Source organism: Dromiciops gliroides, chromosome 2 (genome assembly GCF_019393635.1).
Source record: "Dromiciops gliroides isolate mDroGli1 chromosome 2, mDroGli1.pri, whole genome shotgun sequence".
NCBI lineage: Eukaryota > Metazoa > Chordata > Mammalia > Microbiotheria > Microbiotheriidae > Dromiciops > Dromiciops gliroides.
In genome coordinates this window covers 332,335,536-332,350,662 of record NC_057862.1, presented here as the reverse complement: position 1 = coordinate 332,350,662, position 15,127 = coordinate 332,335,536, and the positions used below count along the sequence as shown (strand labels likewise).

Genomic DNA, 15,127 nt, shown 5'->3' with positions numbered 1-15,127 from the left:
AGGCTCCCAAAGAGTAGGCTTATTAGCCAGAACCCAATTATGTAAATACTTGAAATAGCTTTGAAACAGAAAAAAAAAAAACCCGCAAGACAGTACATAAGTGTTTAATAAATACTCAGGGTATTGAATGGAATTGAATGGAAACTAATTGAATAAGTGCAAATGACTTTAATGCTATTGAAGTTTGCTAACACCTAGTTGTGATGAGTTATTGCACTAGAAAGAATGCTCACTCTGGTTTCTAAGGACCTAGGTTCAAACCCCACTTATGACTCTTTGTTATGTGTATGATCTTGGGCAAGTTACTTTGTTACCTATGTGATCTTGGGCAAGTTACTTCACCTCCATTGCCAGTGTAGGGTTTGCACTGGATGGCATCTGAGATCCTTTTTAACCTTAGATCTGTGATCCTATAGTCTTAATATTTTGCATTTGTATAGAATAATATATAAAGCACTTTAATAAATATCTGATTTGATCGTCCAGTTATTATTGTCTCCATTTTATAGATAAGAAAACTCATTTCCACTGAGGTGAAGTTGCTATGCAGGAATTAAATAAATGCCAGAGAGCTAGATTCATTTTTCAGTAATCAGGGCGGGGGGGGGGGCGGGGCGGTGTGGAAGAGGGTAGCAAAATGAACAGTAGGGTACTGGACAAATTGTTGACCGACATGGATATATGTTTAGTTTCTCATATAAGCAAAAAATATAAAAATACTTCTGAAATTGGATTTTCTTTATTGATAATTAACTTGTGCTGTTCGTAAGTATCAAACTTAGGTGGAACGGGGTGTCAAGGTTGCTACCAGTTTTCCTCTATGGTGCTGCAATTAAACATCTAATGTTACAACTTCTAATAGAAGGGGTTTCAGTTTTATCTTGTCATATTCTAATAAGATCTAGTTTAGACTGAGTAAGTCATCCCAACATCTAAGACTAGCACATGACATGGCCTCATTTGCTGTAAAAACTGTAGTGTGCAAGAATATTTTAGAAATGTTTAAAAGTCTGGACTTCAAAAGCCTTTGTAATTCCTCTCTGGGCTTTCAATTTTTCAGTGTCAGAATTCTGACTTTCCCCCTTTCACCACTGGCAGTATTAAGTAATACAAACTAAAAGAATGACAGCTAAAGATATGAAGTAGTTTAGAATATATAGGACATGCATGGGTGTCCCTAAAATAAAATATATACAAATAATGATTATTCAAATGGGTAAGCAAAGGGAATTAGGTGGCCAAAGGTGTGAAGCAATAAAGAAATTGGGAACATTAACCAATGAATTAGCTAACATTTTTCAGTATCTTTTTGTATAAAGCACTGTGCTGAAAGATGTGAGGGAGATACATAATAATAATAACAATAACAATAATAATAACGTGTATTTTCTCCCTCATTAATATATAAGCTCCATGAGGTCAGAAATCATGCCTTTATTCATCAAATGAAATCATGTATAAAGTGCTTAGCAAAGCACTTGGCACTGTTCTTTTTCTTATTTCTCTTTTTTCATTTATTTAGAATTTTATTTTTCCACAATTACATGTAAAAACAATTTTAACTTCCATTTTTAAAACTTTGTGTTCCAAATTCTCTTCTTCCCCTCCTCCCTCATTATGCAACACATTTCTTTTTTGTGAGGCAATTGGGGTTAAGTGACTTGCCCAAGGTCACACAGTTAATAAGTTTCAAGTGTCTGAGGCTGGATTTGAACTCAGGTCCTCCTGAATCCAGGGCCAGTGCTCTATCCACTGCCCCCATCCTCCTCCCTCATTATTAATGCAAACAATTCAATGTAAGTTATACATGTGTAGTCATGCAAAACATTTCAATAATGGTCAGGTTGTGAAAGAAAACAGACAAAAACTTAAGAAAAAGAACCTAAATTATGCTTCAATCTGTATTCAAATACCATCAGTTCTTCCTCTGAAGATGGATCACATTTTTCTTAAGTCTTTAAGAGTTGTCTTGGATCATTGTATTGCTGAGAATAGCTAAGTAATTCACAGTTGATCATATTAAAATATTGCTGTTACTTTGTGTATAGTACATTTCACATTGCATCAGTTCATGTTAGTCTTTCCATGTTTTTCTGAGAGCACCCTGTTCCTCATTTCTTATAGCACAATAGTGTTCCATCATAATCTCACCCCACAATTTGTTCAGCCATTCACCAATTGATGGGCATCTTCTCAATTTCATATTCTTTATACCAGGAAAAGGCTGCCATAAATAATTTGTGTACATATACATCCTTTTACTTTCTGTTTTTTATCCCTTTTTGGATAATGACCTAGTAGTGGTATTACTAGGTCAAAGAATAAGCATAGTTTTATAGCCTTTTGGCCATATTTCCAAATTTCTCCACAGAATGTTTGAATCAGTTTACAACTCCACCAAGAGTGTATTAATGTTTCATTTTCCCCATAACCCCTACAGCATTTGTCATTTTCCTCTGCTGTCCTATTATCTAATCCAATAGGTATGAGATAGCACCCCAGACCTGTTTTGACTTACATCTTTCTAATCAGTATTGAGGTGTAGCATTTTTTCATATGGCTATAGATAGCTTTGATTATTTCATCTGAAAATTTCATATCTTTTGATCATTTATCAATTGGGGAATGGCTGTTATTTTAATAAATTTGACTCAGTTCGCTATGTTTTTGAGAAATGAGGCCTTTGTCAGTCAAACTTGCTTTAAATTTTTTTCAGAATTACTATAGCTAACTGTATTTGTCTCCATTCTATTCCCTTCCCATGACATTTACTCTATTCTCTATCTCCTTTTACCTTTTCCCTCCTAAAAAGTGACTGCCCCCTCCCCCAATATGCCCTCCCTACTATCGCCCCACCACCACCCTTATCCCCCTCCCTTCCTCATTTTCCGCATGGTAAGATAGATTACTATACCCAATTGAATGTGTATGTTATTCCCTCTTTGAGCCATTTCTGATGAGAGTAAGGTACACTCACGGCCCAGTACCTCCTCCATCTTCCCCTCCACTGGATAAGCTTTTTCTTGCTTTTTTCGTGTGAGACATTACTCCCTTCCACCTCTGCCTTTCCCTTTCTCCCAGTGCATTCCACTCTCACCCCTTGATTTTTTCTAAAGATATCATCCCTTCATATTCAACTCACACCTGTGTCCTTTGTCTAAATATACTCTACCCAGCTGCCCTAATAATGAGAAGTTTCCTATGAGTTACAAGTATCATCTTCCCACATAGGAATATAAACAGTTAAAACTTTTAATACCCCTTATGATTTCATTTTTCGTTTACCTTTTTATGCTTCTCTAGATTCTTGTATTTGAAAGTCAAATTTTCTATTCATCTCCAGTCTTTTCATCAAGAATTCCTGAAAGTCTTCTCTTTTATTGAATGCCCATTTCCCACCCTGAAAGATTATACTGAGTTTTATGGGTAGGTGATTCTTGGTTGTAATCCTAGTTCCTTTGCCCTCCAGAATAGCATATTCTAAGTCCTCCAATCCTTTAATGTAGAAGCTGCTAAATCTTGTGCTATCCTGACTGTGGTTTCACAATACTTGAATTGTTTCTTTCTCACTTCTTGCAATATTTTCTCCTTGACCTGGGAGATCTAGAACTTGGCTATAATATTCCTGGAAGTTTTCATTTTATGATATCTGTCAGGAGGTGTTCAGGAGATCCTTTAAATTTCTATTTTACCTTCTGGTTCTAGAATATCAGGGCTATTTTCCTTGATAATTTCTTGGAAGATGATGTCTAAACTCTTATTTTCATCATGGTTTTCAGGTATTCCAATAATTTTCAAATTATCTCTCCTGGATCTATTTTCCATGGCAGTTGTTTTTCCATTGAGATATTTCACATTTCCTTCTATTTTTTCATTCTTTTAGTTTTGCTTTATTGTTTCTTGATTTCTCATAAAGTCATTAGCTTCCATTTGCTCAATCCTTATTTTTAAGAAGGTTTTTTCTTCAGAGAGCTTTTGTACCTACTTTTCCATTTGGGCAATTAGGCTTTTCAAAGCATTCTTTTCCTTATTGGTTTTTTGTACCTCTTTTACCATTTGACCTAGTCTGTTTTTTAAGTTGTTATTTTCTTCAGTATTTTTTTGTGTGTGTCTCCTTTACCAAACTGACTTTTTTCATGACTATCTTGCATCACTCTCATTTCTCTTTCCATTTTTCCCTCTACCATTCTTAATTTTCAAAGTCCTTTATGAGCACTTCTCTGGCCTGAGACCAATTTATATTTTTCTTAGAAGTTTTGCATGTAGGAGCTTTGACTTTGTTATCTTCTTTTGAGGGTGTATTTTGATCTTCCTTCTCATCTCTATAGAAACTTTCTATGGTCAGCATTTTTTTCCATTTGCTCATTTTCCCAGTCTATTTCTTGACTTTTAACTCTTTGTTAAAGTGGGGCACTGCTTCTGGAGTATAGGGTGCAATGCCTCAAGTTTCAGGGGGTTTATGCAGCTATTTTCAGAGATACTTCTAGGAATTTGTAAGTTTTTGGTTCTTCCAAGGTGGTATGATTTAAGGAGAGGTATGTTTACTATTCTCCTGGCCTGTGCTCTGGTCTGCAAGCAACCATAGGCCTGCCTTTCTGCCCTAGAACTATGAACAGAATTCTGCTCTACTGTAGCTGCAAGCTCTTGTGTGCTTGTGCCCCTCCCCAACCTGGGGCCACCACCAAGACTCTGACCTGGATCAGAGTATGGGAAAAACAACAGAGTCCTGCATCACTGCTAGTAAAGAGATCCCCTCTGGTCAATTGTTTGACCCCCTTACCATCTGTGGGCTGAGTTCCAGAAGTATTTGCTGCCATTCCTGATTCAGAGGCTTCCAAGGTCTGCTCCTGGTTTGCTGTGACTTTGGCTGAGTCTGTGTTGGGGCCACGTCTGTGCTGGTGTGCCCTGAGCTGGGCTGTACTCCACTCTCACCCTGGTACAACAGACCTTTCCTGCTGACTTTCTAAGTTGTATTTGACAGGAAAATTATTTCACCTTGTCTTTTTGTGAGTTCTGCTGCTCCAGGAATTGTCTTATGTCATTATTTGAAGGTATTTGTAGGGATCTTGGGAAGAGCTCAGGCAAGTCACTGATGTTCCTCTGCCATATTGGCTCTGCCACCCTCTGTTGTTCTTAGACAATACCTACACACAAAGCTGTAAAAATATTACAAGAGCAAAATAACAATAAAAATGCCAGAAGTCAGTATGTGATTAATTGCCAAATAAGTGGTTAATTGAAGGAAAATTGAAAAAAAATCAAGATATAAATAGGCTCAAAGTTCTTCATGAGAAGTAGCATATGATAACTTCTAAAGAGATGTCTGACCAGAATAATAAGAAATAAGACCTAATTTTGTAGAGAAAACTGGAAACACAAAGACAGTTTGTATGATCCATTGGTACTTATGTAATTTCAAGAGAGCTAGAGGGAAAGTGAAAAGATCCTCAGCAGCATAGAGAAGGGGAAGAGAGAGACCAAGGGGACCCCCTACATAACAATTCTAGCAAATATGGTCAAGAATCTAATAAGATGAGGATGTGTGGATTCATATACACTATGTACCACCTCTTGGCCTTAGAGTGGTGTTTATTTTTAGTTCTTTGGAGGCATTCAGTTTCAAAATTTGACTTCCTTACTGTTTGAAAAACAAAAACAGTTTCATTTGTTTAAAAAAAAATCTTACCAAAACAATTGGGTTTCTATTGAGGTAAATGTTTTTATTTGATAGATTTTTTTTTTTCTGAAAGGGATCTTCCATGAGGAAACTGAAGCCTCAGTTGACATCTTCCTCAGCCTTCTCTCCCCTCTGATTGGACAGCTGGAGGATGGAATATCAAACTCCTCCCAGTGCTTTTCTTTATAGAGAGCAGAAATTGGACTTTCAACTTACTCCACTTAGCTGCTCTGCCTGATTTAAACTGAATGAAGTTTAAACCTACCTGTGCTAGATACTCCTTGCTGTCTCCCCCTCCCCTCACTCCAGCCACTTTGCTGTTTAATTTTGTGTGTTTTCTCTTCTCAAATAGATTATGAGCTCCTTGAGAGCAGGGGTTGCTTTCTTTTTATTTATTGTATCCTCAGAATTTAGAGCATGGTACCTGGCATTACTAGGCATTTAATACATGTTTATTGGATTAGGATTAGATTGGAGAGTCACAGAAGAAGTTATTATAGGAAAGACAACATAACTAATTATTTGCAAAGCTTTGAATAGTATTCCACATTTTTTTCTAAAACCACAATACAGAGGAAAATATAGGCATAATCAATTTTCAGAGTATCAATTAAGATTTCTGGGGGTTTTGTCTGTTTTGTGTGTGTGTGTGTGGGGGGGGGTGATGCTCAAATTAAAAAAAAAATCTCACTTTTCCAAAACCATAGCTTAATAGACGACGGTATTTAATAACAAAACAAAGACAAAAACCCCAATCTTTTTGCATGGATCTGAAGTGGGTCATGAAAATCCTGTATCTTGTAAGTCTAAATATTTTCAATCTAAATAAACCTACCCTCTGGCAGCTCTTCCTGATAGAAAGGGTGGGGCCTCATTGTTTTTCTCTTACTATTAGTTGAGAAGAAGGCATCAATTAGTATAGTTGGTGGTGAAGAAGTGAAGAATAAATTAAGGGATACTTATTTCTTCTGGTATTATTTAAATTCCTAGAAAAAGCCATTTCTTGATTGCAACCAACCATGTTGTAATGTGTAACAATAAAATAAAATTGAACAAGGATTGATGCATCAGTTCACAGAATAACTGACCATCCCTCTCCAGGAGCATATCTGAATGCATATTGTCTTGGAAGAAAAATGACAAAAATTATCAAGTGATTCTGAATCCCAGTATATTATTATAATTTAACAATTAATTTTACTATTCATTAAATGTTCAATTTTATTTCTTGTGCTGAAAAGTATCTCAAAGGCTAATTGATAGAGCTCAACACCTCCCAAACAATCACTACTCTGAATCTCAGAAAAGCCCATAACAATGTCATTTTAATGGCTATATCTCCTAGCAGGAAGAATAATTGTATTTTCCAAGTAATTATTGCCAAGAAAGGGAATTCACTAAGTCCTTTCATAGGGAAATATTAACTACTTATTTTATTTCTTGAGTCTTCTCCTTCTGTCTTCTAAATCCCTTATAAAATGTCTATTTGTAAATTTTTTCTTCATATTTTCTGATCCATTCTTCTAAGATTTAAAATTGTGAACCAATCATAATTTCTAAAAACCTGTAGACAAATTTAGTGCTGAAAATACTAATAATAACTGCATGAAATATTTATTTAAAAAACACCAGTAAGATAAATGAAAGCTAAATCAACTTGAATGTTTTACCTCACACGGGATATTGTCTAGGATTTTAAAAACATGGAAATACTCAGTAGGATTTTGGGAAGACAGATATAATAATGCACTATTATGCTGTGATTGGAGCTGTGAATCGTTCCGACTATTCTACAATGTAATTTGGAATTAAGCTTTAGGAAAAGTTGCTAAAATGTCCATATACATTGAACCAGTACTAGGCATATGCCTCAAGAAAGTCAAAGATAGAAAATTCCCTTATATACCAGATTATGCGTAGTATCATTTTTTGTGGTAGCAAAGAACTGGAAACAAAGTAGTGTCAGTTGATTGGGGAATGGCAGATCAAATTTAGAATATTACTCCATAAGAAATAATAAATATAAAATAAATAGGCTTATCTGAACTAATGTATGTTGATGCAAGCAGGAAGAAGAAAAAGCATACACAATGATTATGGTATTATAAAAAAATTGAACAAATCTGGATGCTGTGTAATTGTAATGATCTATTTTGGGGAGGAAGGGCCAACATATGTGAAATGTTGCATACACTGACAGAGGCTGTTATTTAATTGGGTGAACTTTTTGTTTGTTTTCTTTTTATAAGGGAATGTTCACTGGATAGAGGAAGGGAAGGGAAACATATGCAAATCGATATGATACAAAAGTCAAAAAAACCATCAAAAATGACAAAAAAGAACCTGAATATACATATCCATATATTTAAAAAATAAGACAACCCAAAACACAAAAAGAAATTATTTGGCAAGTTTCACATGGTCATTAAAAGAACCCTAAGAATTGTATTTTATTCACTGTTTCATTGTTTTTGTTTTTTCTAGAATAAACAGGACTAACTAGGATTTAAGTTCGTAAGACATTAGAATCACTCTGAGATCAAACATAGATATTTCTGATTTGGAGGAAAAGGGGAAAAGCTGATAAAGCATAACTTTAGTATGTTCCATGGTTTCAAAAACACTATTTCATCTAGTGTCTTTAATAATAGTTTATATATGCATTTCATATATCTCGTCATTAGAGGTAATGAAAGTATTATTACTCTCATTTTACATAAGAGGAAACTGAGCCATTTCCTCAGAGATGTGATAGAATCTGCTCAGTGCCATATAGCTTAGTAAAAAATAGTGCACACTTACATAAGGCTTTAAGGTTTAGAAAATACTTTTACAAGTACAACTGTACAAGAAGTACAACTCATTTGTTCTTTACAATACCTCTAAGTATTTGGTGCTTTTATTATCCTCATTTTGTAGATGATGAAATGGAAGCATACTGGGATTGTGATATGAACCTATGATTTCAGGGTTCTGTCCATCCTCACCATTATCCTCCTCCTCTTTGCCATCATCATAATATTTCTATAGTATCTTAAGGTTTGCAAAGCACTACAATTTTATCACATTTTATCCTTATTTGTGAAATAGGTGATATTATTATCCCCATTTTTACTGATAAGGAAACTGAGGTAGATGTAAAATAACGCGTAGGGTTACACAGTTTATAAATGCATCAATCTGGTTTTAAACTCAGCTCTTCGTGCCCCAAGTTCAGTGCTCAATCCACTGTCCCTACCTCATCTTTCTTATCAAATGCATTAACAAATTTTGCAGGAAAGGAATTCAGTAAACACACAGTCAAGTGGTAACTAAAGGGAAAAGAACTCAGACACAGAGCCTGAATCCAAATAAGTCTTTTTTCTGGGGAAAGATCAGCAGGAGAAAGGAAAGTTGTCAAATTTGATAATGGTATTGGAATGTTGAATGCATACTTGCTGTTATGGTTATTGATAGATTTGGAGGGAGGGTTGCAAACTGTTCTATTTCACAATCACCCAAGGTATGGTGAGCATCACTCTATTTTATACATATGGAAAATACTTGTTTGCCTATTTCCAAAGTCTATTTTGGTGCAAATAATAATTTTCTCTTCTCCCAATCACAGGACTATACCCTGACAATGTACTTTCAGCAAGCTTGGAGAGATAAGAGGCTGTCATATAATGTAATACCTTTAAATCTCACGTTGGACAATAGAGTAGCAGATCAACTCTGGGTACCTGACACATACTTCCTCAACGACAAGAAGTCATTTGTGCATGGGGTGACTGTCAAGAATAGGATGATCCGCCTGCATCCTGATGGGACTGTCCTTTATGGCCTCAGGTCTGTAGCAATATAAAAATTTAACTTCATATTTCTTATGGTGATATTTATGTTGTCTAGTTGAAGACAATCTTAGGGAATTTTTTCTTTACCCTTTCTAATAGGCAATTAAAAAATCTCTGCTGCAAATAGTTGTGACTTGGAGTAGCCAAATAGTCATATAAAGGGTTAAGATTTCTCTGCAACATCAGTTGTCAACTTTGAAACTACTTCCTTCAAAATATTGAAATAAATAATAGCAGGCTAGCAGTGACAAACTGCTAATCACCTACGCCCAGGAAAAAAAAAGAAATTGGACATCAAGATGGCAGATCATTTTGTTGATCACTCCTGTTCAAAGTTAGTAAAATGTGATTGATCTTGGAGAGGGAGAACTTGATAACACCCTCTCCCAATCCTCAAGCCAGAGGTAACTGGCCTTAAAAAGAAGACAAACAAACAAACTTCTTCATTAATAATTTTGTTAAGGAATTAAACTTCATCCCTTATGCTATAACCAGGCCGTGGCTGCAAATCTGCTGGAAAGATGTAGAAGTTAAAAAACAAAGCTTCTCTTGTTTTGCAGAGCTCAGTTCATATGGTTTCCTGAAAAAGACAAGGAAAGAAATGTGGGCTATTTATTAACACACTGTAATGCAGAATGAATTCCTTTATTTATAGGCAGGTTACTCAATAGTCCTATTTTTCAGTTTCCCTAAGATTTTTAAATGTTGGTGAGCCATCCTGTTATAAATACATATGCAATTGAAATGGTTTGTTTCTTTTATTTTTTAAATCAAATTCTTACTTTTGTCTTCCCCAATTTATTTTAAACCATATTTCCGTTTTTTGTGCTAAAAACTCTTGAGTGTCAGGTCACAGTAAAACTAATTTCTTAGTTCTGATTAATTGGTAGATTTGGGTTTGAGTTACATAATCTTAGATTTCCCAATAACGTTCAAGTTAAAAAAGACAACCTTCTTTAATTGCAATTTGAATTTTTTCTTTTTTCGGGGCAATTGGGGTTAAGTGACTTGCCCAGGGTCACACAGCTAGTAAGTGTTAAGTGTCTGAGGCCGGATTTGAACTCAGGTACTCCTGAATCCAGGGCTGATACTCTATCCACTGCGCCATCTAGCTGCCCTGAATTTTTTTTTCCCAACCCTGAATGAGTTGTGGTGCATTTCTACCTTCTGCATATAGCCCACAGCATCCTAACTATTCACATTAGCACCATGAAGGAGCAATTAGTTTGCAAGCTAAACTTAATTTCCCTTCTTTTGAAAATGGCCCCACTGGGACCATTCATTCAACAAATATTTATTGAGCATGCATTATATGCAAGACACTGTGTTGGGTATTGAAGAAGATACATAAATAAAATTCCATTGCAGCTTTCAAGGAACTTAATCTCTACTAAGAAAGATAAATCATCTATCCAACTGTCCATCCTGAGGAAGAATGAGAGAAGTGCATGAGAGAGGGACAGAAAGCTGTGTTTTACCAGAGCACTGCTTTCATGAATAAGTGGACAAGAAATAGTTTTCACTGTTAGTGACCCAGCACCTAGACTGGAGCCCCAATCCAGTGTCCACATCATTGGCTTTATCACCTTGTGGATCAACTGACTGTGCTGTATAACCACAAACTAAATGGGGAACACTAATGAGTACCCTGCAGGTGCCTATTACAGGTCACAATGTGAGCCTGGTGGGAATGTACAGATGGATCAGTGTAAATTCTGCTGCGACTGTTGTATTCATATTGGGCAAATAGCACCATCCTCATCTATGAAAGGCAATTATACAATATATGTAGAAGAAACAGAGTAGAGATAAGAGGAGACTGTTATCTAATTTCTGTGTTTCTTTATATTTTGTTAAATGTTTTATGTTCTCAGTGTTGTTGCTTTTGCCTGATCTCAGTTCTTTGAGGTTTAGATACAGTTGAGATGAGTTAATTATATAACTAAAAGGGTAGAAGGACACTACTTTTCTTAGGTTATATCCTATGAAAATTTATTTTTTGTGTATGTCATCAATGAAACATTATGGTAATGAATGGAAGTTCATAAAAGGAAAAGAGTAATATTGGATTGCTAGCTGTCTTGGGGAGGAGGGAGGGAGGGGAGGAAGGGAGAAAAAATTGAAACTAGAAATCTTATAAAAACAAATGCTGCAAACTATCTCTACATGTAACTGGAAAATAATAAAATACTTTTATGGGAAAAAAAGGAAAAGAGTAGGGTGTATTGGAGGACTCCAGACCAAAACTATTTTAAAATCAAATTTAATTCATGGAAGAATATTGCTCAGTAATGGCAGTGGGAGGGGCAGTTATGGGGCACAGTAGATAGAGCACCAGCCCTGGATTCAAGAGGACCTGAGTTCAAATCTGGCCTCAGACTCTTGACACTTACTAGCTGTGTGACCCTGGGCAAGTCACTTGAGTCCAATTGCCACACCAAAAAAATAATGGAGGTGGGAAAATGTAAGTAAGGTACAGATATAAAAAAAATAACAAGGATGGTGATAAAATGTGTACTAATTGCAGACTTTGGAAAGAATTTGGAATATGATCCTTTTCACTAGCATGTTACTTATGGAGGAAGTAGGATTTGGCACTGATCTTTAGCAGGCATTTGAAGTTGACCAAAGGAATAGATGGAATTGAAACAATGTGAGTGGAAAAGTCTGCTTTGGACATGAAGAAAAAGTTGGTGAAATGAGGAAGGAGACCATTTAGAAAAGCAAGTGAAAGTGATATTTCTCTTTTTCATACCTTCTCTTTGGTGAAGTTCTGAACCGTGGCTGCTCAAATTATAACATATAGGAGGGAGCCTTCCTGGTTTGAGGGAATAGGGATAAATCTAGACATTCCTATGCAGGAAGGATACAGGAATAGCATGCAAAAAAACCAAGCAGGATAAAGGGGCCATGGAGTGGGAGTTCTAGAGATAGAAAGGAGTTTCAGGAGAAGAAGCAGCATGAAAACCAGGATCAACAAATCCTACTAGTGAGATTCAAGGTCCAGTGACAGGCATAAGAGATCAAATTTAATTCAAAGTTTAATTTAAAATTTTTCCCTAAAATGTTTATAATTTTTGAATATTTAGCATTCTGTGGGCACTTTTATACCTTTGTTTTTATACATAGCAATGTGTAGCTGTCCCTTCCTTCTAGCTTCTACTAAATTTGCCTCACTTGGATAGCTCTCACCACTATCATTGCTCTCCATGGCAACAGTCATCTCTAAGTGTTGGTGGACAGAGGTGGAGAGAGAAATTTTAAAATACTGAAAATCACATCAGTGAAGAGGCACATATTTACAAAGACATCTGAAAACAGAGTATAGTCCTGTAGCTTCATGTGGGTCACACACTTACTAGATATATGAGTATAGACCAATTCCCTAACAACATTGAGCTTCAGTTTTCTCATTTGTAAGGTTGGTATAATAATATTTGCTCTAACTCATGTTACAGTATTATTATAAGGAAAGCCCTTTGTAAATTTTAAAGTACCATGTTATATAGACAGTATTCTGTGGAGAGACTTGTTACTCAATAAATCCATCTACCAAAATAGAAAGGTGTTACTTTGAATCCTGGTAAATGGATCTGATTTCCCTCCATTCTTTAAACATTATTATTATTATTAATAATAATAATTATTATTATTATTATAGCAAAATATGTGATAGGCAACATAGTATAGCAAGTGGATAAAGAATCAGACTGAGTTAGGAATACCTAGATTCAAGTTATACCTGATACTGGCTGTATGGTCCTGGGCAATTCACTTAACCTCTCCATGGTTCAGGAGACTAAAAGTTGTAGAGTTGTTGTCAGTCTGCACTGGTAGAAGGCATTTCATCCTGAGAAGTTTCTTATGCCAGTAAAATCACAAATCTGGTCCCCCCTCAAAAATGGAGATCACAGCATTGCTCCTAATGGCCTGCCTTCATGAAATTAACATTGGTGGGCAAGAAAGGTATATAAATCATATTTGTCATCTCAGTTGCATATTATTTCAGGCTCAGTGTGAAATTGGTTGGTGGGGATGGGCATGTCCAAGAATGTTACAACATGCTATATTGGTTTATGCAGATAAAAATCAGAGCAATTTACTTAACTGCTGGAAATTTAATACAGGCCGGTATTACCATTTTAACCCTACAAGCTTCACTTGTTATCAATAAGAAGAAGAAATCGAATTGAAATTATGCTTGATAGGGATTATTCTGGTCCATTTTGACCACTCACTCTATTTCTGTAAGATGATAAACTGAAGTGTGACCCCAAAATAGTTATCATTTGGTCTTTTATGCTTGTCTGTTTATGCATTTGTTTAGAATCAAAATATGGACTAACAATATGGAAGAGTTGGTAATGAGTACAACAAAAAGATAATCAAATTGAAATACGTTTCTTTGGTGTCAAAGACTTAAACATACTTCCAATAAGAAGTAGTTATAATGAATAATACTTAATTCTTTTATGCATGATGCATTGCTATCCTGTTTAATCACTGAGGGATTTAATCTGAGGTTACCCTGGACTCTGGGCTAGATGGGATAATAGAGAACCCTGGCACCCAAAATGAGATGACTATTAAAGAGCAATCCAAAGTCAGCCATGTTAAAAGTAGTAACTAGGTATCAAAAGACAATATTAATAGTAGGAAGACATAGGTATGGTTATAAGTATTAGGAAAGGTGCCAGTGCTTAAAGAAATTGAAAATTAGTAAAAGAGATTTCAAGTTTGAAGGTGTAATCTCTTTGAGGAGACAGAAATTTATAAAGTTAGAAGAAAAAGTAGGATTGGCATTTTCAAAGAGAGCATCACTTTTTCTCAGATACTGGAATAAAAGAAGAGAGGGAAAGGGATGATATTGAAGTGATTCAATGTAGAGAATTGGCAAATTAAAACAATATTGAATTGCCACTTCATGCCCATAAGATGGACTAAAATCACATAAAAGGAAAATGACAGATCCTGGAAGAGATTTGGGAAAATAGGCACACTAATACATTGTTGGTGGAGCGATGAACTAGTCCAACCATTTTATAGAACAATGTGGAGCTACAGCTAAAAGGCTGTAAGACTGTGCATCTGTTTGAACCAGAAATATTTCTACTAGGTCTATACCTGAAGGAGATCCAATAAAGGGAAAAGGACCCATATTTATAAAAATGTTTATAGCAGCTTTCTTGTGGTGACAAAGAATGAGAAATTGAAGGGATGCTCATCAACTGGGAAATGACTGAATGAGTTATGATATATGAATGTAATGAAATACTATTGTATTGCATACTATTGTAAGAAATGATAAAGAGAATGTTTCCAGAAGAAATAAAAAACCTGGGAAGACATATAAACTGATGTAAATTTAAGTGAACAGAACCAGGAGAACAATCTATACAACAATGGCGGGATAATCCATTATAACTCCAAAGGACTCATGATGTAAAATACTACCCTCCTCCAGAAAGGGAACTGATTGGCTCAGTGTGCATATTGCAATATATTTTTCCTTTATGTTTCTTGCTTTTTAGGTGAACATGCATAATGAGGAAACAAGGGTATCATATTTCTTGCCTTATCAATGGGTGGGGGAGGGGCAGAGGGAAGGAGAGAATTT

General features: G+C 35.6%; 1 protein-coding gene across 2 annotated transcripts in view; it reads left to right on the top strand.

Moving 5' to 3' along the window:
- Positions 1–15,127, top strand: part of GABRB2 (gamma-aminobutyric acid type A receptor subunit beta2) — a 256,620-nt gene that overhangs the window by 73,867 nt on the left and 167,626 nt on the right. For both annotated transcript variants that reach the window (XM_043989223.1, XM_043989224.1), the window contains exon 4: positions 9,285–9,505. In XM_043989223.1, coding sequence (XP_043845158.1) covers positions 9,285–9,505 — 221 coding nt within the window. The remainder of the gene's footprint in view (positions 1–9,284; positions 9,506–15,127) is intronic.